We start from the raw sequence: 25,911 nt of genomic DNA on the forward strand, positions 1-25,911 counted from the left end.
TCGTGACATTGCAGTGGATAGCGCCCTCCAATGTCCAGGAGCAAGTATTACAAACAGCAGAGAGCCACCACAGTTCAGGAGGAAGTACTGCAGCCAGACAGATCGCCCGGAAGAGGTCCTGCAGCCACGCCGAGCGCCTTCCTGTGTCCAGGAGGAGTTACTGCCATCCCTCACTACGCCACTCAGTGCCCAGGAGGGGGAACTGCAGTCACACAGGACGCCCTCTCGCGGTTTGGTGAGAGAAGTGGGCGGTCCGGAAGTAGATGTTTGACCTCTGGAGGATCTGAGTTTCCGGCGAAGCGGTGCTGAAGCCGCAATGGCGTCGGTGTTTTCAAAGCTGAGGGCAGGCTGCTGCCAGTAATCCGCCTCCATCGGCCTGAGTATCGGCCAGAGCAGGCTCAAGGGTTTCTAACCCTATTGCAGAATGTCCTATAAACACGCTGATAGAGCCATTTGCTGAGAATCAAAGCGATATTACTGATAAAAACTTAAATATCAGATACAAGTTTTTTACGTTCGTTAATCCAATTTTCTGGACTCCAACTCAACTCAAAACGAAATAAAATAAGTTTTTAATGTTTGGAAACGGCGCCTATCCTGTAAAAAAATCTTCAGGAGCCAAAACATTGCCAAGAAAATCCAAGCCCCAGTTCTTGTGCCTTAAAGTAAAGACCTGAAGTTGCTGCCAGTGGCAGCCCAGCAGAGTAAAGATTATGGAAGAAAAGGAACACTTGGGGTGAATGTTCAGACAGAGGATCAGGATCAGGGCCGCCTTCAGCACACTTTCACTTTAATTTTCTTGTTTTTTTTGTGGGATGCCAGGCTCGGAGAGAGCCGGGACTAAGGCGGATGGAAGCAGTGGCCTGGGCTCCCTGCAGCCCGGCCCCAGCAGCGGCAGAGAGCGGCGCAAAGCAGTGTCCAGGCACAAGCGACACCGAACCAAGCACAGCAGGGACTCGCCGGGGGCGGCCACACAGACACCGCTCACCAAAGTGAAATCTCTGGTCGAGTACGATGACATCAGCTCAGAGTCGGACACTTTCTCCGAGGTCACTGTCCGGTCTGAACGGAGAGAGAAGGAGGAACGGGTGAGCTCGGACAAAGGGTTCAAAGTTCACAAGCATCACCATCACCATCCGCACAAACGGGTTAAGGAGCACCACAAGATGAAGGAAACTGAACGGGTTAAAGATCGAGGGAGGAGGCCAGAGTCTGGCAAGTCCAGGAGTAGCAGAGAAAGGACTTCTTCCAAAAGGCAGATGATGGAGGATGAGGACTGTGGGAAGAAAGAGCGAGCGTCACCTCTCTTGAAGCACAGCAGCAAGGAGTCAAAGTCTGCTAAATCATATAAAGAGAGAGGGAAGAAAGATGAGCGATCGACACACAAAGAACGACCTAAGAGTCAAAAGAAAAATAAGGAAACACCACGAGGTTATCGAACATCCCCCAGTCCAAAAAAGAAAAGTGGGAGCCCAAGACGTAAGCATTCTTCAAGTCCAAATAGGGAAGACAGCCCCATTGGGCTATATGGTAAAGGATATGATGCCAGTCCTGTTTATAGGTCACGGACTTCTAGTACTTATGATGGTTACCGGCGAAGTCCTGGTGATTCCAGCCGGAAACAATCGGCAAGTCCACCCTATTATGGTTCCAGGGAACCCACAGCCTACCAAAGTGGTTATAACATGAGATCACCAAGTCCTTACAGCAGGAGACAACGGTCTTCAAGCCCCTACAGTAGGCATCGATCGCCCAGCTATGACAGGCACAGCAGCTCATATGACTACAGTGGGAGATCACCAAGTCCATACAGCAGGAGACGCTCAATAAGTCCATACAGCACCAGGCGATCATTCAGTCAAAGCCCAGTGGCCAGGTACAGTTTAAACTTTACTAATTTCTTAATGTGGGAAGTAGTACTAATGGCTCATGTCAGTGTTTTGCTGTGTGAGATGTTTTATCTTGTTTATAGTGTGAGGGGATTGGGAGATGGAGAAAGGGTATTTGACAACTTTAAACCCTTTAGCCAATATGTCACACTAGGGAATGAAACAGTGCAGCACTTCCTGAATGGCAGCTTTCAGGCCTAGTTCTGAATCTTGCTTCAGACTTGCTGCTCTAACTCTATTGTTGGAGACAGCAGTTTTCCTATTGAAAAGACCTCTATTCACTCTGTCAAGACAGGAGCAACTCAAGGTGGCAGGAAGTTGAAAGTGAATTAAGGATGTATTTTAGGGAATGTGTTGAATTATTTAGTTTTGTACAGAGATACTGAGCAGCTCTGACATCAGGTTCTCTGACTATTCCAAACCTGGCAGCGGGAGAATATGGGACATGCCTGAATAACGGTTGGTTGTAAGGCTGAGGCCTGGAGCTTACAGATGGAGGTATTCCTAGAAATGTTGCAAATTGGAGATCAAAGTTGGAATGTAAGGGGCCCTTGTGAAAATGCTGTGGTAAAGGCTTACATGGGAAGTTCCCTCCATAGCCCAGTGCTAATAATCAGCTGTGGGAATGCCAGGAATCGAGCCAGAGTATGAACGTACTTCAGCTGCTGTACCTCCATGGTGCTGGGGACTGGGCCTAAATATTCATTGATGGCAATGACAAGGTTCCCTACATGAAAGGGAGTTCTGCACAGATCTTAAACACAAGGAAGGTCCTGTACATCATGAGGGTCCCACACATGAAGAGTCATTACCTAACAGAACAATGATATTAAGCTGTAACTGAGCCAGTTCTGACTTTTTTCTTAATTGCTGGAGTTCTTGTGGATGCTGCAAAGGATACCTCACTCCCCAGAGCTATCTGTTATCCAATTAGTTGCCTGACACCTGTATTTACAAGCAGTTTCTGTAATGTCACAAACCTGTGTACAAATAACAAGCATGAAGTATTAACCGATATACCTGGGATTGAATAGAGGCTTTAGCAATGGACATATTGAGGGTAAATGCTGCTAAAGGTTGAAACGAAGATATTGGTGAACAATCCCACATACAGCAGCTGGTCATTTCTCAAAGTATGTTTTCCCTCATGCACACAGTACGTGCTCAGTGTGGGATATTGTGCTTTCCTGACCCCAGCTCTGCCCTGAATTTCTGACCTGAGCATTATTTTCAGAATCATTGATTTAAATGTTGCAATGAATTTGTCAAAGAAGAACAAAGAACATTACATACAGCACTGGAACAGGCCCTTGAGCCCTCCAAACCTGTGCCGGTCCAGATCCTCCATCTAAACCTGTCATCTATGTCCTAAGGGTCTGTATCTCTTTGGTCCCTGCTCATTCATGAATTTGTCTAACTACATCTTAAATGATGCTATTGTGTCCACCTCTACCACCTCCGCTGGCAATGTGTACCAGGCACCCACCACCCTCTGCGAAAAGAACTTTCCACGCATATCTCCCCTAAACATTTCCTTCTCACTTGGAAGTTGTGGCCACTAGTAATTCTTAATATGTTCACAGATTGAGATGTGTAGGGACCATGACATCAACAACCCCACCCAGTTTTCCCCAGGTCATCCATTCATGTCCCCACACCACATTTTTAACTCTCTTCCCACTCCTCACTAACCTGTCCCTGTCTCCTCACCCCTGGTCTCCTTGGTATTTCCATTTCCTCCATACTGTGTCCCTCTGCCCTCTCAACCCTTCTTTGGTGATGTTTCCTTTGTACCAAATTATGATTCACACTGAAGTGAGATTGAAACCAAAGTTGAACTTATCCTTTGGCCTGGTTCATTGACCACTGATCACCCTTTATTGCTCTCCACCATCCCCCAAGATTGCTGCAATTCCTGACTGGTGGGTGGATGCAAGAGATGAGTGCGTCTGTGAACACTGCTTATTTGGCCTTTCGCTAAGTTCTGGGTTCTGCTGGGGCACCCTAGCCCAAGAGGTTGCCCTCCAGTGGGCTGATTGGTAACATCGGGGCCAGTCTGCTTTATAACATGAGAGCTAGGAGTAGGAGTAGGCAATTCAGCCTCTTGAGCGTACTCCATCATTCAATATGATTATGGCTAATCTCATCTCAGCCTCAACTGCACTTTCCTGACTACTCCACAGAAGCCTCCAACCCATGTCTAATTAAAGATCTATCTCCTCCTTAATTTACTCAATGTCCTACTATCTACCATACTTTGGGTTAGTTAATTCCACAGATTGATGACCCTTTGAGAGAAGTAATTTCTCTTCATCTCTGTTTTAAATCTGTTACTCTTTATCCTAAAATGATGACTCATTTAAGATTGCCCCACATGAGAAAATATTCTCTGTGTCAATCCCCTTTAGCATCTTATACCCTGTATACTTCAGCTAGATTTACTCTCATTCTTCTCAGCTTAAACTGCTCAATTTCTCTTCATAAAAGATAAGTGTCCCCTCTTTGGAATCAATCTAGTGAATCTCCTCTGAACTGCCTCCAAATGAACTACATCCCTTGTTGAGTAAGGGGATGGAAACTGTTTGCTATGTTCCAGATACGGTCTCAGTTTTGCCTTGTACAGTTGCAGCAACACTTCCTTACTTTTATACTCAATACCTTCGGCAATAAATGCTACAATTCCATTGTCTTCCTTGTTACCTGCTGCATACTAGATTTCTGCAATTCATGTACTCGGAAACCCAGAGTCCTCTGCACCGAAGCACACTGAAGATTTTCTTCATTGAGATAATAATTTACCTTTCTATTCTTCCAACAAACTTCGATAACCTGTCACTTACCAACACTAAACTTTATCTGCTAAATTTTGGCCCATCCACCTAATCTATCTGTATGTATTGTTTCTTTTTTCCGACTTACGTTCTCACCTCTTCTAATGTCATCTGCAAATTTGGCAATAGTCTTTCCATCTCTCCATCCAAGTTGTTAATTTGGGGCATAACCACATATTCACCTATCTGGCGAGTTTTCTGTCTCAGGAAAGCCGATTAATTTGTTAATTTCATTCAGGCTATTTGAAAGGAGTCCTGTTATTTTTAACTTAAGCAATGTCCATACACAGATGATTCTGGATATTGGTTCTGAGAAGGGTTTAGTAAATCAGAATAATTGATTTTGAGAAAATAGAGGTTTTGAGTTGGTCTCATTGACAGCTTGAAAAGACTGTTTCAAAGAAATATTTTGGTGTGAGGAAAGTTGAAATCCCAGGGATGCATTAACCTTGGGAGGGAGGATTGAGAAAGAACTTGGGAAGTTGTTTCAGCCAAAGGAGCCTTATGTAACTGAAATGAGCTCAGACAACACTGAATGTACTTGGAGAAAGATCTTGAAGCATTTGGGGCGAAGGTGTGTGAATGCAGTTGATGGATTTGGGAAGAAAGTAGGTTTAAAAGATATCAGTGAGATTGAGGGATATGGTGAGTAGGTGAGTGAGTGGGGTGGAGTGATTGTTACCTACTTGTGTTCAGTGGTGCGGGTTTTGGAGCATATCACAATTATTTAATGGAATTGACTCATTACCCACGGACATGACTACAACAATCCTTGTGATTGGAATCTGATGGTCAACTCTTTAGGTGGATTTTCAGCCTGTAAAGAGGGATGGACTGAACTCTCAATGAGACCCATCACTGTCTTGGCTGTTCCTGACATTTTGTACTTAATGACCAGAAATATCCTCTGATTCATAGTAATATATATCTGCCTTTAATGTAACAAAACACCCGAGATGTTTTCTAGGGGTGTTAGGAAGCAAAGTTTGTCACTGAATCTCATAAATCATGTTTAGGGTGGATGGTGAGAAGTTGGTGAAAGAGAAGTGTTAAGCATCTTAACGGAAGAAAGAGAGTCATGAGTTGTTTAGGAAGTGAATTTCCTACTTCTACACATAAGGCATGACCAACATTGTCAGAGCAATTAAAATTCAGGATACTTGATACCAGAATTAAAGGTACATAAAAGTTTCAGAGGATTGTGGGGCTGGAAAGGATTATGGAAATTGGGAGAAATGAGGCTTATGGGGAATTTGTAAACCAGGATTTAGTGTCAGTCAGTGAAGACAGATTGATGGATCAACAAGCCTCAGTTACATCAAGACATATGCAGTGGATGTTTTGATGATCTTAGGTTTATGGCGAGTGGATTGTGGGAGGCTGAGCAGGAATGCATTTGATTAGTCAAATCTAAATGAAACAAAAGATTGAAAGATGACTTCTGCAGCAAATCAGCTGAGGAAGGGGAGAGCGAGGTAATGTCATGGAGGTGTTTAGTGATGACGTATGTGATCTGAAGCTCAACTCAAGAGTTCAAGGTTGCATTGATGGATTTGGGAAGAAAGTAGGTTTAAAAGATATCAGTGAAATTGAGGGATATGGTGAGTAGGTGATCGATGTTATTAAAGCAGTTTAGTTAAGAACAATGGTGGAGATGGTGAGGTCAGTCTGGTGCAGTCAATGTATGCATGAATACAGGCATTTTTACTTTCAGATTATGCCACTAAGTGGCAGTATATGGGTGAGAAGTATGAGAATAGTTCCTGATGGAAAACAGTGCAGGAACAGAAAACGAAACATTGCCAATGATTCTCAGCTTGCCAGCAGATAGATATAAAAGGAACGAGATGAGAGCAGTTCCACCCAGTGGACAACAGTTTGAAAAGGATTATGTGGTAACCTTGCCAAAGGCTGCAGAAACATTGAGAACGACAGGTAAACATGGTTTACCCTTGTGACAGAATATCATTTGTGACTTTGTGATAAATGGCAGGGATGGCAAACTGATTAGAAGGATTCAAACTGGGAAAGGTGGGCACAAATTTAGGAGGAGTCAACAAATTCAGACAGGCTGAAGATTAAATATGGAAATTGGGAGAAATGAGGCTTATGGGGAATTTGCAAACAAGGATTTAGTGCCAGTCAGTGAAGACAGATTGATGGATCAACAAGCCTCAGTTACATTCCAATTCTTTACTCAGAGAGTAGTAAGGGTATGGAATGCTTTGCCTGCAACAGTAGTAGATTCGCCAACTTTAAGTACATTTAAGTCATCATTGGACAAACATATGGATGTACATGGAATAGTGTAGGTTAGATGGGCTTCAGATTGGTATGACAGGTCGGCGCAACATCGAGGGCCGAAGGGCTTGTACTGCTCTGTAATGTTCTATGTATGGAGTCATAGAGATGTACAGCACAGAAACAGATCCTTTAGTCTAATTCATCCATACCAACCAGGTATCCTGAACTGATCTAGTCCTATTTGTCAGAATCTGGCCCATATCCCTCTAAACCCTTCCTATTCATGTACCTTTCCAGATTCCCAAGAAATATTGTAATTGTATCCACCTCCACCACTTCCTCTGGCAGCTCATTCCATGCACACACCACCCTCTATGAAAATGTTGCTCCTCAGTTCCTTTTTAAATCTTTGTCCTCTGACCTTAAACCTATGTGCTCTAGTTTTGGACTCCACTACCTGGGTAAAAAGACTTTGTCTATTCACCCTATCCATGCCCCTCATGATTTTATAAAACTCTGTAAGGTCATCCGTCAGCCTCTGATGCTTCAGGGAAAAAACATATTCAGCCTCTCCTTATAGATCAAACTTTCCAATCCTGGCAACATGCTTATAAATCTTTTCTGAACCCTTTTGAATTTAACAACATCTTTTCTATAGCAGAATTGAATTCAGTATTCTAAAATGGCCTCACAAACGTCCTGGACATTTGCAACATGACAACACAACTCCTATACTTAATACAGTGACCATTGAAGGTAAGCATACCAAAAGCCGCCTTCACCATCCTTTCTACCTGTGACTCCACTTTCAAGGATCTATGAATCTGCACCCCTAGGCCTCTTTGTTCAGCACCACTTGTCAGGGCCCCATCATTAACTGTATAGTTCTGCCCTGATTTACCTTAATAAAATGCAACACCTCCGATTTATCTAAATTAAACACCATCTGCCACTTATTGGCCCATATGATCAAGGTCCTGTTGTGCTCTGACTTAACCTTCTTCACTGTCTGTTACACCACCAATTTTGGTGTGATCTGCAAATTTACATACCATACCTTCTATGTTCTCATCCAAATCATTATATAATTGACAAAAACAGTGGACCCAGCACTGATCCTTACAGCAAATCACTGGTCACATACCTCCAGTCTGAAAAACAGCTCTTCACCACCATCCTTTGTCTCCTACATGTAAGCCAATTTGATATGCGATTGGCTAGCTCCCCCTGGATTCCATGAGATCAAACCTTGCTCATCACTCTTCCATGTGGAACCTTGTTAAAATGCCTGGCTGAAATCCATATGGAAAATGTCTATCACTCTGCCATCATCAATCATTTTTATCACTTCTTCAAAAACTCAATCAAGTTAGTGAGACACAATTTCCAATGTATTATCCCTAATCGACCCTTCCATTTCCAAATGCATGTAAATCATGTCCCTCAGGATTCCTTTCAACAACCTACCTGTCACTGATGTTCGGCTCACTGGTCTGTAGTTCCCTGGCTTTCCTTATCACCTTTCATAAGTAATGGCACTACATAGCCAACCTCTGGACTTCCGGCACCTCACTCATGGCTTTTGATGATACAAATATCTCAGCAAGGGCCCAGCAAGCACTCCCCTAACTTCCTATAAAATTCTGGAATACACCAGGTCATGTCCCAGATTTATCCATCTTTATGCATTTTAAGGCATCCAGCACCTGCTCTTCTGTAATACGGACACTTTTCAAGATATCACTTTATGTCCCCAAGTTTTTTAGTCCTGAGCACCAACTCCATTCTTCCCCTTGTTCCCCTAAAGCTGAGCTAGACTGTTTGCAACCACAGTATTTTTTTCATGCCACACTGTGCTTTCAATGCCACTTCCGTTCCATCACCAAGGCTACTTACTTCACCTCTCTGTGATCATCTTGTCCTCCCCACCCGAGCTCTGAGATTTCCTGCTGAGGTTCTCATCTATACCTTGGTGACTTGCAGACTTGCCAATTCCAAAGTTTTCCTCCTACTCTTCCTACCAGCCTCCTGCTTTGCATCATCCTGATTCCTGAAGAAGGGCTAATGCCCGAAACGTCAATTCTCCTGTTCCCCAGATGCTGCCTGACCTGCTGCGCTTTTCCAGCAACACATTTATAAGATGATCAGAGGAATAGATAGAGTAGACAGTCAGAAACTTTTTCCCCGGGTACAACAGAGTGTTACAAGGGGACATAAATTTAAGGTGAAGGGTGGAAGGTATAGGGGAGATGTCAGGGGTGGGTTCTTTACCCAGAGAGTGGTGGGGGCATGGAATGCGCTGCCCGTGGGAGTGGTGGAGTCGGAATCATTGGCGACCTTTAAGCGGCATTTGGATAGGTACATGGATGGGTACTTAATCTAGGTTAGAAGTTCGGCACAACATCGTGGGCCGAAGGGCCTGTTCTGTGCTGTATTGTTCTATGTTCTATGTTCTATTTCCATCTCATCATCCTGGAATGACAGACCTACAGTAAGAGTTATCCCAATACTCCTGCACCCTTACACTTCCTTCAAAACATTGTAAATTTTCTTTGTGTTTGGAAGTTATTATTTGAAGGTGGTGTATTCCACTTCCGAAAGCAGAAATTGCTTGAAAAGCTCAGCAGGTCTGACAGCATATGAGAAGAAAAAGAGTGAACATTTCAGATCCAGTAATCCTTCGCAAATGCTGCCAAACCTGCTGTGTATTTCCAGTAATTTCTGTTTCTGATTTCCAGCAGCGTAGTGCTTTGGTTTTTCTTTGGTTTAGCATTCCAGATTCATTGGATACATGAAAATCATTTTCTTCATCTCATTTCTGGTACTTTTACCAATTGCCTTAGATCAGAAATCTCTGGCCACTGCTCCTCCTGTCACTGGAAGCACTTTCTCCTTTATTCTATCAGAATTCTTCATGATTTTGAGCACCTTTGTTAAATCTCCTCTTAGACATCTCTTTCTGAGGAGAATGATCCCAGCTTCTCCAGTCTCTCCACATTCACTGGACCATTTCAGTAAATCTCTGATATCCTTTTAAAAGAGTGACACTCAGAATTTGTCTAAATGTATTTATTCATGGGATGTGGGCATCACTAGCTAGGCAGCATTTATTGCTTATCCCTAATTGCCCAGAGGCCAATAAGAGTCAATCACATTGCTATGGGTCTGGAGTCACATATAAGCCAGACCAGGTAAGGGTGATACTTGCCCTAAAGGGCATTAGTGAACCAGATGAGTTTTTCTGACAATCAGCAATAGTTTCATGGTCATTATTTTGATTCCAGGTTTTTTAAAAATCGGCTTCAAATTGCATAATCTCTGGCATGACTTGAACCTGAGTCCACAGAGCATTACCTAGGTCTCTGGGTTAACAGTCTAGCGATAATACCACTAGGCTATCGCCTCCCCACAGAATTGAACAAAATCCTCCAGATGAAGCCAAACCAATGTTTTATAAATGTTTATGTGACTTTCTGGCTCTTACATACTACTTCAGATATTCACAGACATTGTTATATACAGACTCCAGGCAACATTTCCCAATTTACTCTGGTTTCAAACTAGTTACTTCAAATCGTGAAGCTCCTGGTGAGGAGGGATGAACTGGCTTTCCTTTGGTAGCGTCAACATTTTAACCAGGCTGCCTTAAGTTAACAAAGAGTGAGTTTATTAATTATTAAACATGAGAAGATTTAGTAATACAACACACACATGCACAGAGTATGAAGACAAGGTAAGTCAGCAACGATAAAACATTGTTGCTATTTGGATTGGCTTCTGAATTATTCACATTGAGCGGTTGGTTATACTTTGTGGCCATTGCCATTGTGGCCAGGAGCATTGATGTTGGTGGTTGAAAAGTTGACTTCAGATTTCTTAGTTTTGCAGCATGCTAGAGATGTTGGGGCTCTCATTCCTTTTTACTGTGACTTCAGGATTCAACATTCAGGATGAGAGTCCTTTTGTTGGTTTGTTTCCTTTCGTCTATAATAACAAGCTGGCTACTAGCACTCTGTAGGAGCAGATGTAGGACTTTAAGCCTGTTGACTCAGGACATGATTTGGAATATTGGACTGGGATATCAATATCATAGGGCAGGACATGACTGGCAGTTTGATGTTCCAAGGTATAGATACTGTCGGAAGGGTAGAAACGGAGGAAAGAGAAGCAGGCAAGTGGCATTTTTCGTTAGGGATAATGTTAGAACATAGAACATAGAAAAGTACAGCACAAACAGGCCCTTTGGCTCACGATGTTGTGCAGAGATTTAATCCTAATGTAAAATATAGTAACTTAACCTACGCACCCCTCAACTCACTGCTATCCATGTGCATGTACAGCAGTTGCTTAAATGTCCCCAATGACTCTGCTTCAACCACCACCACTGGCAACGCATTCCATGCATTCACAACTCCCTGTGTAAAGAACCTACCTCTGATGTCTCCTTTATACCTTCCTCCTAATATCTTCAAACTATGACTTCTCGTACCAGTCAATCCTGCCCTGGGGAAAAGTCTCTGGCTATTGACTCTATCTATTCCTCTCATTATTTTGTACACCTCGATCAGGTCTCCTCTCTTCCTCCTTCTCTCCAGAGGGAAAAGTCCGAGCTGAGTTACAACTGTACTTAGGGAAGATATTCCTGGGAGAACATGCAGTGAAGCAATTTGGGTGGAACTGAGAAGTAAGAAAGGGCTGATCACCACCTCGTGCTCCCATGAGGAGGTTGAGCAGTTCATCAACTTCATCTACACATTCCAACCTGACCTTAAGTTTACCTGGACCATCTCAGACACCTCCCTCCCCTTCCTGGATCTCTCCCTCTACATCAACGGTGACCGACTCAACACTGACATCTTCTACAAACCCATTGATTCCCACAACTACCTGGACTACACCTCCTCCTACCCTGCCTCCTGTAAAAATGCTATCCCTTATTCCCAATTCCTCCGCCTCTGCCGCATCTGTTCCCAGGAGGACCAGTTCCACCACAGAAAGCACCAGATGGCCTCCTTCAAAGACCGCAATTTCCCTGCCCACATGACCTCAACGCATCTCATCCACCTCCTGCACCTCCACCCTTGAACCCCACCCCTCCAACTGCAACAGGGTCAGAACTCACCTTCCACCCCACTAACCTCCGTATACATTGCATCATCCTCTGCCATTTCTGCCACCTACAAATAGACCCCACCACCAGGGAGATATTTCCCTCCCCACCCCTATCCATTAAGACCATTCCCTCCATGACTCTCTGTCAGGTTCACGCACCCCACCAACCCACCCTCCCCTCCCAGCACCTTCCCTGCCATCGCAAGAATTACGAAGCCTGTGCCCGCACTTCCCCTCCTTACCTCCGTCCAAGGCCCCAAAAAAGCCTTCCCACATCCATTAGAGTTTTACCTGCACTTCCACACACGTCATTTACTGTATCTGTTGCTCCCGGTGCGGTCTCCTCTGCATCGCGAAGACAGGACGCCTCCTCGCAGAGCGCTTCAGAGAACATCTACAGGACACCCGCACCAATCAACCCCACCGCCCCATGGCCAAACATTTCAACTCCCCCTCCCACTCTGCCAAGGACATGCTGGTCCTGGGCCTCCTTCATCGCCACACCCTAACCACCTGATGCCTGGAGGAAGAATATCTCATTTTCCGCCTTGGCACCCTCCAACCACGCGGCATCAATGTGGATTTCACCAGTTTCTTCATTTCCCCTCCCCCCACCTTATTCCAGATCCAACCTTCTGCCTTGGCACCACCCTCATGACCTGTCTTACCTGTCCAACGTCCTTCCCACCTATCCACTCCGCCCTCCTGTCCAACCTATCACCATTTCCCCCACCTTCATCTACCTATTGCACTCTCAGTTACCTTCCCTCTAGCCCCATCCCCCTCCCATTTATCTCTCCACCCCCTTGGCTCACAAGCCTCATTCCTGATTAAGGACTTTTGCCCAAAACGTCGATTTTCCTGCTCCTGACTGGCTGTGCTTTTCCAGCAAAAACACTCTCGACTCTCGATTCTGATCTTCAGAATCTGTGTTCCTCACTTTCTCCTACCTGATCACCTTATTGATATTGTGCTGTAAGCCCCCCAATATTCAACAGGAAATTGGGAAGTAAGTTTCTAAGGAGACTTTAAGTATCTGTAATAACAATAGGATTGTAATGGTAAGGGATTTCAACTTTTCAAAGATGGACTGTGGCTGCTGTAGTGTTAAGGATTGGATGACAGAAGTTGAGGCTCTGGCCAAGAAAAAGGAGGAGGCAAGTATAGACAGCTGGGATTGTATGAAACCCTAGAGGCATATATGGGTAGTAAGAATATACTCCAGGGAAATCAGGATGGCAAAAGGGAGACATCAGATAACTTTGGCAAATAGGGATAAAGAGAATCCAAACAGAATGTACAAATAGATTAAGGGCAAAAGAGTAACTGTGGAGACAGTAGGGCCTCTTAAAGATCAACAAAGCCGTCTGCGTGGAACTACAGGAGATGGGTGAATATTTTGTGCTAGAGAACTTGGATAAATAAATAGTGAAATCTTGAAAAGTGTCCACATTATAGAGGAGGAGATCCTGGATGTCTTAAAATGCATAAAGGTGGATAAATCCCTGGAACCTGATCAGGTGTATTCCAGAATTTTGTAAGAAATTAGGGAAGTGATTGCTAGGACCCTTGCTGAGATATTTGTATCAGCAAAAGCTATGAGTAAGGTGCCGGAAGACTAGAGGTTGGCTAATGTGGTGCTATTATTTAAGGAAAAGCCAGGGAACTAATAGACCAGTGAACTTGACATCAGTAGTGGGTAAGTTGTTGGTAGGGATTCTGAGGGATGGGATTTACATTTTAGGAAAGGCAAGGACTGATTAGGGATAGTCAAAGTGGATTTGCGTGTAGGAAATATGGTCTCACTGATTGAGTTTTTTTGAAGAAGTGACAAAGAAGATTGATGAAGGCAGCGTGGTAGATATTGTCTAAATGGACTTCAGCAAGGCATTCAACAAAGTTCTGTATGGAAGACTGGTTAGCAAGATTAGATCCTATAGGAAAGATATTGTTAATTTTGAATGGGTTCAGAAAAGATTTACAAGGGTTGGAGGATTTGAGCTATAGGGAGAGACTGAATAGGCTGGGGCTATTTTCCCTGGAGCGTCGGAGGCTGAAGGATGACCTTACAGAGGTTTATAAAATCATGATGGGCATAGATAGGGTCAATAACCAGGTTTTTTTCCAGGTTAGGGCACTCCAAAACTATAAGGTATAGGTTTAAGGTGAGAGGGCAAGATTTAAAAGGGACCTAATGGGCAATCCTTTCACATAGAGGGTGATGTGTGTGTGGAACAAGCTGCCAGAGAAAATGGGGGAGGCTGGTCAGTTACAACTTTAAAAGGCATCATGATGGGTACATGAGTAGGAAGAATTTAGAGGTGCGGCAACTGCTGGCAAATGGGACTAGATTAATGTAGAATGTCTAGTTGGCAGGTATGAGCTGGACCAAACGGTCTGTTTCCTTGCTATATAACTCTATGACTCTAGTACAGGCCTCCTCAATCTCTTGTCAATAAGCAGCTCCACCAAAGCAGAAATCAGTCTGGTGCACCCTATACATCCATAAATAGGGAAGGGGACTAAAACAGGGTGCAGTGATTTACTTGAAGTTTTATCTGTATGCTGTGCAATTGAAGCAAGGCTTCTTTGCTCCTGTACTCAAATCTACAGGCAGTTAAGGTTAATGTATTATTTGGTTTCCGAATTGCTTGCTACATCTACAGGTTAGCTCTTAGTGACTTATGAACAAGGTCAGGCAGCATCCAGGGAACAGGAGAATCGACGTTTCGGGCATAAGCCCTTCTTCAGGCTTATATGCCTGAAGAAGGGCTTATGCCCGAAACGTCGATTCTCCTGTTCCCTGGATGCTGCCTGACCTGCTGCTCTTTTCCAGCAACACATTTTCAGCTCTGATCTCCAGCATCTGCAGACCTCACTTTCTCCTGACTTATGAACAAGGACACTTAGGCGCCTTTTGATATCAATATTTTTCAATCTGTCACCATTACAGAAATAATCTTCACCTTTGTTCCTCCTACCGAAATGGATAATTTCACACTTACCCACATGATATTCCATCTACCATTTCTTTTCACATTCACTCATCCTATTTAAATCGCTTTAAAGCCTCTCTACATCCCCCCCCCACAACTCACATGCTCATCAAATTCGATTCACTCTGCTTGATATCAAGAAAAGTTGGAGGCAATAGATACTGCAAAGGCTGTGGGCTCTGACAACATTCTGGAAATAGTACTGACTACTTGTACTCTAGAACTTGCTGCTCCCCTAACTGTTCCAGTACAGTTACAACACTGGCATCTACCCGACAATGTGGAAAATTGGCCTAGTATGTCCTGTACGTAAAAAGCAGGACGAAACCCATTTAATTACTGCCCCATCAGTCTACTCTCAATCATCAGTAAGATGATGAAAGTGTCATTAACAGTGCTATCAAGCAGTACCTGCTTAGCAATTACCTGCTCAGTGACACCCATTTTGGGTTCTGCCAGGGTCACTCAGCTCCTGACCTCATTACAGCCTTGATTCAAACATGGATAAAAGAACTGAAATCCAGAGGTGAGATGAGAGTGTCAGCTCTTTACTTCCAGGCTGCATTTGACTGAGCGTGGCATCAAGGATCCCTAACAAAACTGGAATCAATTGGTATCAAGGTGCAAACTCTGCAGTTGGTACAGTCATACCTGATGTAGAGAAAGACGGTCATGGTTGTTAGAGGTCAGTCATCTCAGCTCCAGGACATTTCTGCAGGAGTTTCTCAGCATAGTGTCCTTGGCCCAACCATCTTCAGCTGCTTCATGAATGATCTTTCCTCCATCATAAGGTCAGAAATGGGGACATTCAATGATGATTTTGCAACGTTCAGCACCATTCGCTACTCCTCAGACACTACAACAGTCCGTATCCAAATGCAACAAAATCTTGACAAAATCCAGGCTTGGACTGACAAGTGGCGAGTAACATTCATGCCACACAAATGCTAGGCAATGACCATCACTGATAAGAGACAATCTAACAGCCCCATAACATTCAATGGTGTTACCATCACTGAATCTCCCGCTATCAAAATCCTGGGAATTATCATTGATCAGAAGCTCTACTGGACTCACCACATAAACGCAGTGGCTACAAGAGCAGGTCAGAGGCTAGGAATCCTGTAACGAGTAACTTACTGCCTGTCTGCCATCTCCAAGACACAAGTCAGGAGTCAGATTGAACACTCCCCACTTGTCTGGATGAGTGCAGTCCCAGTAACACTCAAGAAGCTTTGCACCACCCAGGAAAAAGCAGCCCACTTGATTGGCACAACATCCACACTCAGCAACCATGTGTACTAACTACAAGATGCATGCTGAAATTCACCAAAGATCCTCAGCCAGCACCATCCAAACCCATTGTCATGTTTATCTTGAAGGACAAGGGCAGCAGATATATGGAACCACCACCACCTTCAAGTTTCCCTCCAAGCCACTCACCATCCTGACTTTGAAATATATCGCCATTCCTTCATTGTCGCTGGGTCAAAATCCCGGAATACCCTCCTTAATGGCATTGTGGGTCAACCCACAGCAGGTGGATTACAGCAGTTCAAGAAAGCAGCACACCCCCACCTTCTAGGGACTCACCCTCACCTTCTAGGGCAGCTAGGGATGGGCAATAAATACTGGCCTAGCCAGTAACGTTCACATTCCACAAAATAATTTTTTTTTAAATTTCCTGCAAACTTGGAAATAATTCATTTAGTCTCCACATCCAAATCATTGATGTAGATTGTGAACGTTTGCGGAGCTAGCAGTGAACCCTGCAGTACCCCACTATTAACAACCTGCCATTTTGTGAATGATTAGTTTATTCTTGCTCTTTGTTTTCTATCTGTTAACCAATCCTCCATCCATAGTATACAAGGAACCTCGATTATCCAAATGACACAGGTGAGGCATATTTTGTTTGGATAATCGAATGCCGGATAACACAGTTTAGCCAAACATTGGGACCTTGCGATCTTACCGGAGAATCTGAAATTCAGATAATCGAGGATCCTCTGTATTTCCTGCAGTTCCCTGTAGTTTAATTTACTTTATTAACCTCCTGGTGAGGTCTTACCAAAAAACCTTCTGAAAATTTAAATGCTCCACTCCACTGCTTCTACTTTATCAATGCTGCATGATATCCTTAAAACATTTGTCAAATGTGAATCCCTTTTCATAAATCCATGTTGACTCTGTCTAGTTTTACTTTTTAATATCTAAATGTATAGTCATCACATCCCCTAAAATAGGTTCTAATAGTCTCCTAACTACTGTTATCAAGCTAACAGCTGGGTTGAACTCAACTCCCCCTCCTCCTCACCTCTTAAATACTGGTGTTATATTTGCTATTTTTCAGTCCACAGGAATGTTTCCAGAGTCTATAGAATTGCGAAAGCTAACTACCAATGTTTTCATTATTTCACGAAACACCTCCTTCACTACTCTGAAATCAACCTTATTTGGTTCATTTGTTATGGACCCAGACCAAACCCTGTTGAAATAATATTAAAAGGATAGCCTCAAACATAATCTTTTCTCATTTTATAGGCAAATGCTCGGTGTTGCGTTCCAGTTCGATTGGCCAAGTTACCAGCCTTGAAGTTAAACAGACTTTATTCGTACACTATAGTTAAAAGACAATAAAATAACATAGAAATTAGAATATTTTAACTCTATTGGAAAACTTGACAGAATAATAGATTATTTAACTACTAAACAGTAACAGTAACATCCTGAACACATCCTTGGCAGAGGCAAATTCAGTGAATAGATTGTCTCACATGCAATTCTAACAGCAGGAAAGAACCCTCAACTTTTAACTGGAACAGAGAGAGGAAGCACAGCTTCCACATCCAGCTTCAAGATTTGAGCAGCAACTAAAAACTAAAACTAAAAATCCTGGTTCTGTAGGAGTATTCATCCCACCCATTCAGGCTATTGCTTTTGTTCCAACTTTTGAAAAAAAACACAAGGCCTCACAAGCCATTTACTGTCTTGGATTCAAATAGATAGCTTGGCACTTCTGTCTTACAAGTTTTCTTCAAAAAAACAGGACAAAATCCACCTCTTAAAGTCATAGTATCATCACACAGGGAATTAGCAATGTAATGTCCGGTTGGCTTTTCAAGTACTATATCTTTGCTAATTTCTTTATGTATATAGAAGTATGTAAAATTATGAGAGGCATTGATAAGATGGATAGTTGGAGTCTTTTTCTAAGGGTGCAAGTGTAAAGTACTAGAGAGCATAGGTTTAAGGTGAGAGAGGTAAAGTTTAAAGGAAATGTGTGAAGTAAGGTTTTTACACAAATGATGGTAGTTGCCTGGAACGTGTTGCCATGAGAGGTGATAGAAGCAGATGTGGTAGCAAATTTTAGGAGACATTTAGACACACATGAATAGGCAGGGAATAGAGGGACATGGACAATGCGCAGGCAGATGGGATTAGTTTAGAAATAAATCATAATTGGTGTGGATAAAGTGGGCTGAAGGGTCTGCTTCTGTGCTGTCCATGTTCTATGTTATAACCACTTCCCCTTGATATTTAGTATGGTTACCGTTCAATGGGGTTACCAACACTGAATCCCCCACTATAACACCCAGGGATTACCAGAAACTCAACTGATTCATCACATAAACACTGGCTACAAAAGCACATCAGAAGCTAGGAGTACTGTGACCGATAACTCTTTACATAGAACACTACGGCGCAGTACAGGCCCTATGGCCCTTTGGCCTTCGATGTTGCACCGACCTGTAAAACCAATCTGAAGGCTATCTCCTACACTATTCCGTTTTCATCTGTATGTTTATCATTTAAATGCCCTTAAAGTTGACAAGTCTGCTACTGTTGCAGGCAGTGCATTCCACACTACTACTACTGTCTGAGTAATGAAACTACTTCTGACATCTGTCCTATGTTTATCATCCCTCAATTTTAAAGCTATGTCCCCTCATGCTAGTCATCACCATCTGAGGAAAAAGTCTCTCACTGTCCACCCTATCTAACACTGATTATTTTATATGTCTCAATTAAATCATCTCTCAGCCTTCTTCTCTCAAGTCCCTCAGCCTTTCCTCATAAGACCTTTCCTCCATACTTGACAACGTTCTAGTAAATCTCCTCTGCATCCTTTCCAAAACTTCCACATCCTTCCTGTAATGTGGCGACCAGAATTGTATGCAATACTCCAAGTGCGGCGGCACCAGAGTTTTGTACAGCTGCAGCATGACCTCGTAACTCTGAAACTCAATCCCTCTACGAATAAAAGCTAACACACCTTCTTAACAACCCTGCCAACTTGGGTGGCAACTTTCAGGGATCTACGTACATGGACACCGAGATCTTTCTGCTCATCTACACTACAAGAATCTTACCATTAGCTCAGTACTCTTTATTGCCGTTGCTCCTTCCAAAGTGAATCACCTCACACTTTTCCGCATTAAACTTTGTTTGCCACCTCGCAGCCCAGCTGTGCAGCTTATCTATGTCCCTCAGTAACCTGCAACATCCTTCAGCACTTTGCACACCTCCACTAGCCTGAGTGTCATCCACAAATTTAATAACCCATCCTTCTACGCCCTCATCCAGGTCGTTTATAAAAATGACCAAAGCAATGGCCCCAGAACAGATCCTTGCGGTACACCACTAGTAACTGAACTCCAGAATGATAATTTCCCTTCAACCACCACCCTCTGTCTTCTTTATGTTAGCCAATTATGGAATAAAGGGAGAACTAGCCATTTGGATACAGAACTGGCTCAAAGGTAGAAGACAGAGGGTGGTGATGGAGGGTTGTTTTTCAGACTGGAGGCCTATGACCAATGGAGAGGCCCAAGGATTGGTGCTGGGCCCTCTACTTTTTGTCATTTACATAAATGATTTGGATGCGAGCATAAGAGGTACAGTTAGTAAGTTTGCAGATGACACCAAAATTGGAGGTGCTGTGGACAGCGAAGAGGGTTGCCTCAGATTACAACAGGATCTGGACCAGATGGGCCAATGGGCTGAGAAGTGGCAGATGGAGTTTAATTCAGACAAATGCGAGGTGCTGCATTTTGGGAAAGAAAATCTTAGTAGGACTTATACACTTAATGGTAAGGTCCTAGAGAGTGTTGCTGAACAAAGAGACCTTGGAGTGCAGGTTCATAGCTCCTTGAAAGTGGAGTCGCAGGTAGATAGGATTGTGAAGAAGGCATTTGGTATGCATTCCTTTATTGATCAGAGTATTGAGTACAGGAGTTGGGAGGTCGTGTTGTGGCTGTACAGGATATTGGTTAGGCCACTGTTGGAATATTGTGTGCAATTCTGGTCTCCTTCCTATCGGAAAGATGTTGTGAAACTTGAAAGGATTCAGAAAAGATTTACAAGGATGTTGCCAGGGTTGGAGGATTTGAGCTACAGAGAGAGGCTAAACAGACTGGGACTGTTTTCCCTGGAGGGTCGGAGGCTGAGGAGTGATCTTATAGAGGTTTACACAATTATGAGGGGCATGGATAGGATAAATAGGCAAAGTCTTTTCCCTGGGGTTGGGGAGTCCAGAACTAGAGGGCATAGGTTTAGGGTGAGAGGGGAAAGATATAAAAGAGACCTAAGGGGCAACTTTTTCACGCAGGTGTGGTACATGTATGGAATGAGCTGCCAGAGGATGTGGTGGAGGCTGGTACAATTGCAACATTTGAGAGGCATTTGGATGAGTATATGAATAGGAAGGGTTTGGAGGGATATGGGCCGGGTGCTGGCAGGTGGGACTAGATTGGGTTGGGATATCTGGTCAGCGTGGACAGGTTGGACCGAAGGGTCTGTTTCCATGCTGTACATCTCTATGATTTTAAATCACCCTCAACCCATGCCTCTGTATTTTGTGCAATAGCCTACCATGGGGAACCTTATCAAGGGCCTTACTAAAACCCATACACACCACTTCAAATACTTTACCTTCATCCACCTGTTTGGTCACTTTCTCAAAGAACTCAATAAGGTCTGTGAAGCATGGCCTACCCTTCACAAAATCGTGTTGACTATCCCTAATCAACTTATTCCTATCAAGATGATTATAAATCCTATCTCTTATAACCTTTTCCAACCCTTCATCCACAACTGAATTAAGACTCACACAGAACACAGAACAATACAGCGCAGAACAGGCCCTTTGGCCCTCAATGTTGCGCCGACCTGTGAACTATTCTCAGCTTGTCCCCCTTCACTATCCACACATCATCCATGTGCTTATCTAAGGATTGTTTAAATCTCCCTAATATGGCTGAGTTGACTACATTAGCAGGTAGTGCATTCCACGCCCTTACCACTCTCTGTGTAAAGAACCTGCCTCTGATATCTGTCTTAAATCTATCACTCCTCAATTTGTAGTTATGCCCCCTTGTACTTAACAAGAATCTAGCCAGTTTTGCCTGAAATATATTCAAAGATATTCATTCCGCCATCTTTTCAGGAAGTGAGTTTCAAGGCTCCAGTGGTTAAGAAGGCATTCGGCCTTCATTGCTCAGATCTTTTGAGTATAAGAGTTGGGATGTTATGCTGAGGTTCTCTCAGAAGTTGGTGAGGCCTCTTCTGGAGCACTGTGTGCAGTTCTGGTTGTGCCTGTTAAACCGGAGTGGGTTTAGAACAGGTTTACCAGGATTTTGCCGGAAATGGAGGGTTTCAGTTATAAGGCTGGGTAGGCTGGGACTTTTTTCCCTATAGTGTAGGAGGTTGACAGGTGACCTTGCTCATTCGTCTGTAATTACCAGGGTTGTCTCTACTCCTCTTTTTGAACAAAGGTACAACATTTGCTATCCTCCAGTCTTCTGGGACTATTCCTGTAGACAATGACGACATAGAGATCAAAGCCAAAGGCTCTGCAATCTCCTCCCTGGCTTCCCAAAGAATCCTAGGATAAATCCCATCCAGTCCAGGGGATTCACACTGTCCAGAATTGCTAACACATCCTGGTTGTGAACCTCAATCCCATCTAGTCTAGTAGCCTGTATCTCAGTATTCTCCTCGACAGCATTGTCTTCCTCCTGTGTGAATACTGACGGAAAATATTCATTTAGCGCTTCCCCATCTCCTCAGAGTCCACGCACAACTTCCCACTACTATCCTTGACTGGCCCTAATCTTTCTCTAACTATCCTTATATTCCTGATATATCTCAAGAAAGCTTTAGGGTTTTCCTTGATCCTAGCTGCCAATGACTTTTCATGTCCCCTCCTGATTCTTCTTAGCTCTCTATGAAGGTCTTTCCTGGCTAACTTGTAACTATCAATCAACCAACTGAGCCTTCATGTCTCAACCTAACATAAGCCTCCTTCTTCCTTTTGACAAGAGATTCAACTTCTTTAGTAAACCACAGCTCCCTCACTTGACCACTTCCTCCCTGCCTGACTGGTACATACTTATCAAAGACATGCAGCAGCTAGTCCTTGAATAAGCTCCACGTTTCAATTGTGCCCATCCCTGCAGTTTCCTTCCCCATCCTGTGCATCCTACATTTTGCCTAATCGCATCATAATTGCCTTTCCCCCAGCAATAACTCTTGCCCTACAGTATAGACCTATCCCTTTCCATTGCCAAAATAAACATAACCGGATTGTGGTCACTATCACCAAAGTGCTCACCAATCTCCAAATCTAACAACTGGCCAGGTTCATTACCCAGTACCAAATCTAATATGGCCTCGCCTCTTGTTGGCCTGTCACAATACTGTTGAAACTTTATTGCTGGAACAGCACAGCAGGTCAGGCAGCATCCAGGGAACAGGAGATTCGACGTTTCGGGCACAGGCCCTTCTTCAGGAATGAGCAGAGAGTGTTCAGCAGGAGAAGATAAAAGGTAGGGAGGAGGGGCGTTGGAAATGTGATAGGTGGAAAGAGGTCAAGGTGAGGGTGATAGGTCGGAGTAGGATGGAGGTGGAGAGGTCAAGAAGAAGACTGCAGGTCAGGAAGGCGGTGCCGGGCTGGAGGGATCCGGCTGAGACAAGGTGGGGGGAGGGGAGATGAAGAAACTGGTGAAGTCCAAGTTCATCCCCTGCGGTTGGAGGGTTCCCAGTCGGAAGATAAGACGCTCCTCCTCCGACCGTCGGGTTGTTGTGGTTTGGCGGTGGATGAGTCCAATGACCTGCATATCCTCGGTGGAGTGGGAGGGGGAGTTGAAATGCTGTGCTACAGGTTGGTTGGGTTGGTTCGTCCGGGTGGCCCAGAGGTGCTCTCTGAATCGCTCCGCAAGTAGGCGGCCTGTCTCCCCAATATAGAGGAGGCCACACCGGCTGCAGCGGATGCAGTAGATGATGTGGGTGGAGGTGCAGGTGAATCTGTGGCGGATATGGAAGTTTCCTTTGGGGCCTTGGAGAGAAGTGAGGGGGGAGGTGTGGGCGCAAGTGTTGCACCACAGAAGGAGGCCATCTGTGTTGTACGTATTTTGAACTGGTCCTCCTGGGAGCAGATGCGGCGGAGACGAAGGAATTGGGAGAATGGGATGGCGTTTTACAGGGGGCAGGATGGGCGGAGGTGTAGTCCAGGTAGCTGTGGGAGTCGGTTGGTTTGTAGTAATGGCCTCCTTCTTCAAGGACCGCAATTTCCCCCCCGACGTGGTCGACGGTGCCCTCCACCGCATCTCCTCCACTTCCCGCTCCTCCGCCCTTGAGCCCCGCCCCTCCAACCGCCACCAGGACAGAACCCCACTGGTCCTCACCTACCACCCCACCAATCTCCATGTACAGCGCATCATCCGCCGTCACTTCCGCCACCTCCAAACAGACCCCAGCACCAAGGATATATTTCCCTCCCCTCCCCTATCAGCTTTCCGTAGAGACCACTCCCTCCGCGACTCCCTTGTCAGATCCACACCCCCCACCGACCCAACCTCCACTCCCGGCACCTTCCCTTGTAACCGCAGGAGGTGCAACACTTGCGCCCACACCTACCCCCTCACTTCTCTCCAAGGCCCCAAAGGAAACTTCCATATCCGCCACAGACTCACTTGCACCTCCACCCACATCATCTACTGCATCCGCTGCAGCCGGTGTGGCCTCCTCTATATTGGGGAGACAGGCCGCCTACTTGCGGAGCGATTCAGAGAGCACCTCTGGGCCACCCGGACGAACCAACCCAACCAACCTGTAGCACAGCATTTCAACTCCCCCTCCCACTCCACCGAGGATATGCAGGTCATTGGACTCATCCACCGCCAAACCACAACAACCCGACGGTCGGAGGAGGAGCGTCTTATCTTCCGACTGGGAACCCTCCAACCGCAGGGGATGAACTTGGACTTCACCAGTTTCTTCATCCCCCCTCCCCCCACCTTGTCTCAGCCGGATCCCTCCAGCCCGGCACCGCCTTCCTGACCTGCAGTCTTCTTCTTGACCTCTCCGCCTCCATCCTACTCCGACCTATCACCCTCACCTTGACCTCTTTCCACCTATCACATTTCCAACGCCCCTCCTCCAAGTCCCTCCTCCCTACCTTTTATCTTCTCCTGCTGAACACTCTCTGCTCATTCCTGAAGAAGGGCCTGTGCCCGAAACGTCGAATCTCCTGTTCCCTGGATGCTGCCTGACCTGCTGTGCTGTTCCAGCAATAAAGTTTCAACTTTGATCTCCAGCATCTGCAGACCTCACTTTCTCCTGTCACAATACTGTGTCAGGAAACCCTCCTGCACACATTGGACAAAAACTGACCCATCTAAAGTACTCAAACTATAGCGTTTCCAGTCAATATTTGGAAAGTTAAAATCCCCCATAACAGCTACCCTGTCACTCTTGCCCCTATTGAGGATCATCTTTACTATCCTTTCCTTTACATCTTTAGAACTATTTGCACCCAACAGGGGGCGACCTCTCCTTTCCTATTTCTAATCTCAGCCCATACTACCTCAGTAGACGAGTCCTCAAACGTCCTTACTACCACCATAATACTATCCTTGACTAACAATGCCACAGCACCCCCTCTTCTACCATCTTCTTTGTTCTTAGTGAAATATCTAAATCCCGAACCTGCAATAACCGTTCCTGTCCTTGCTCTACCCATGACTCCAAAATGGCCACAACATCAAAGTCCCAGGTACCAACTCATGCTGCAAGTTCACCCTCCTTATTCAGGATGCTCCTGGTGTTGAAGTAGACACACTTCAAACCACCTTCCTGCTTGCCGGTGAACTTTTGCAACCTTGAAACCTCATTTCTGACCTCACTGCTCTCAATCTCCTGGATACTGGAGCTACAGTTTAGATTCTCATCTACCTGCTGAACTATTTTAAAACCTCTTGAAGGGCATTAGCAAACTTCTGCCCCAGGATATTGGTACCCCTGTGGTTCAGATATAGACCATCCTGTTTGTAGAGGTCCCACCTAGAATCATAGAGATGTCCACCTACCCCAGAAAGGGTCCCAATTATCCAGGTATCCAAAATCCTCCCTTCTGCACCATTCCTGTAGCCACGTGTTCAACTCCTCTCTCTCCCTATTCCTTGCATCGCTAGCACATGGCACAGGCAACAAACCAGAGATAACAACTCTGTTTGTTCTAGCACTAAACTTCCACCCTAGCTCCCTGAATCTCTGCCTTAAATTCCCATCTCTCTTCCTACCTATGTCGTTGATGCCTATGTGGACCACAACTTGGGGCTGCTCCCCTTCTCCCTCAAGGATCCTGATAACGCGATCCAAGACATCATTTATGCTGGCACCTGAGAGGCACCACACCAACTGTGAGTCTGTATCGTTCCCACAGAATCTCCTATCTGTCCTCCTAACTGTGGAGTCCTCAATGACTAATGCTCTGCTCATCTCCCTCCTTCCCTTTGAGCAACAGGGGCACATTATGTGCCAGAGACCTCTACACCA

At 44.7% G+C, this 25,911-nt stretch overlaps 1 protein-coding gene across 1 annotated transcript in view; it reads left to right on the forward strand.

Annotated features, from left to right (window-relative positions):
• Nucleotides 1–310: 310 nt before the first annotated feature.
• cdk12 (cyclin dependent kinase 12) overlaps nt 311–25,911 on the forward strand; it is a 69,806-nt gene continuing 44,205 nt past the window's right edge. Inside the window, exon 1 of the mRNA XM_043674682.2 lies at nt 311–1,876. Coding sequence (XP_043530617.1) covers nt 816–1,876 — 1,061 coding nt within the window. The 5' untranslated portion in view covers nt 311–815. The remainder of the gene's footprint in view (nt 1,877–25,911) is intronic.

Source organism: Chiloscyllium plagiosum, unplaced genomic scaffold (assembly GCF_037043375.1).
Source record: "Chiloscyllium plagiosum isolate Xiang-an unplaced genomic scaffold, Cpla_swu_hap1 HiC_scaffold_32, whole genome shotgun sequence".
Taxonomy (NCBI): domain Eukaryota; kingdom Metazoa; phylum Chordata; class Chondrichthyes; order Orectolobiformes; family Hemiscylliidae; genus Chiloscyllium; species Chiloscyllium plagiosum.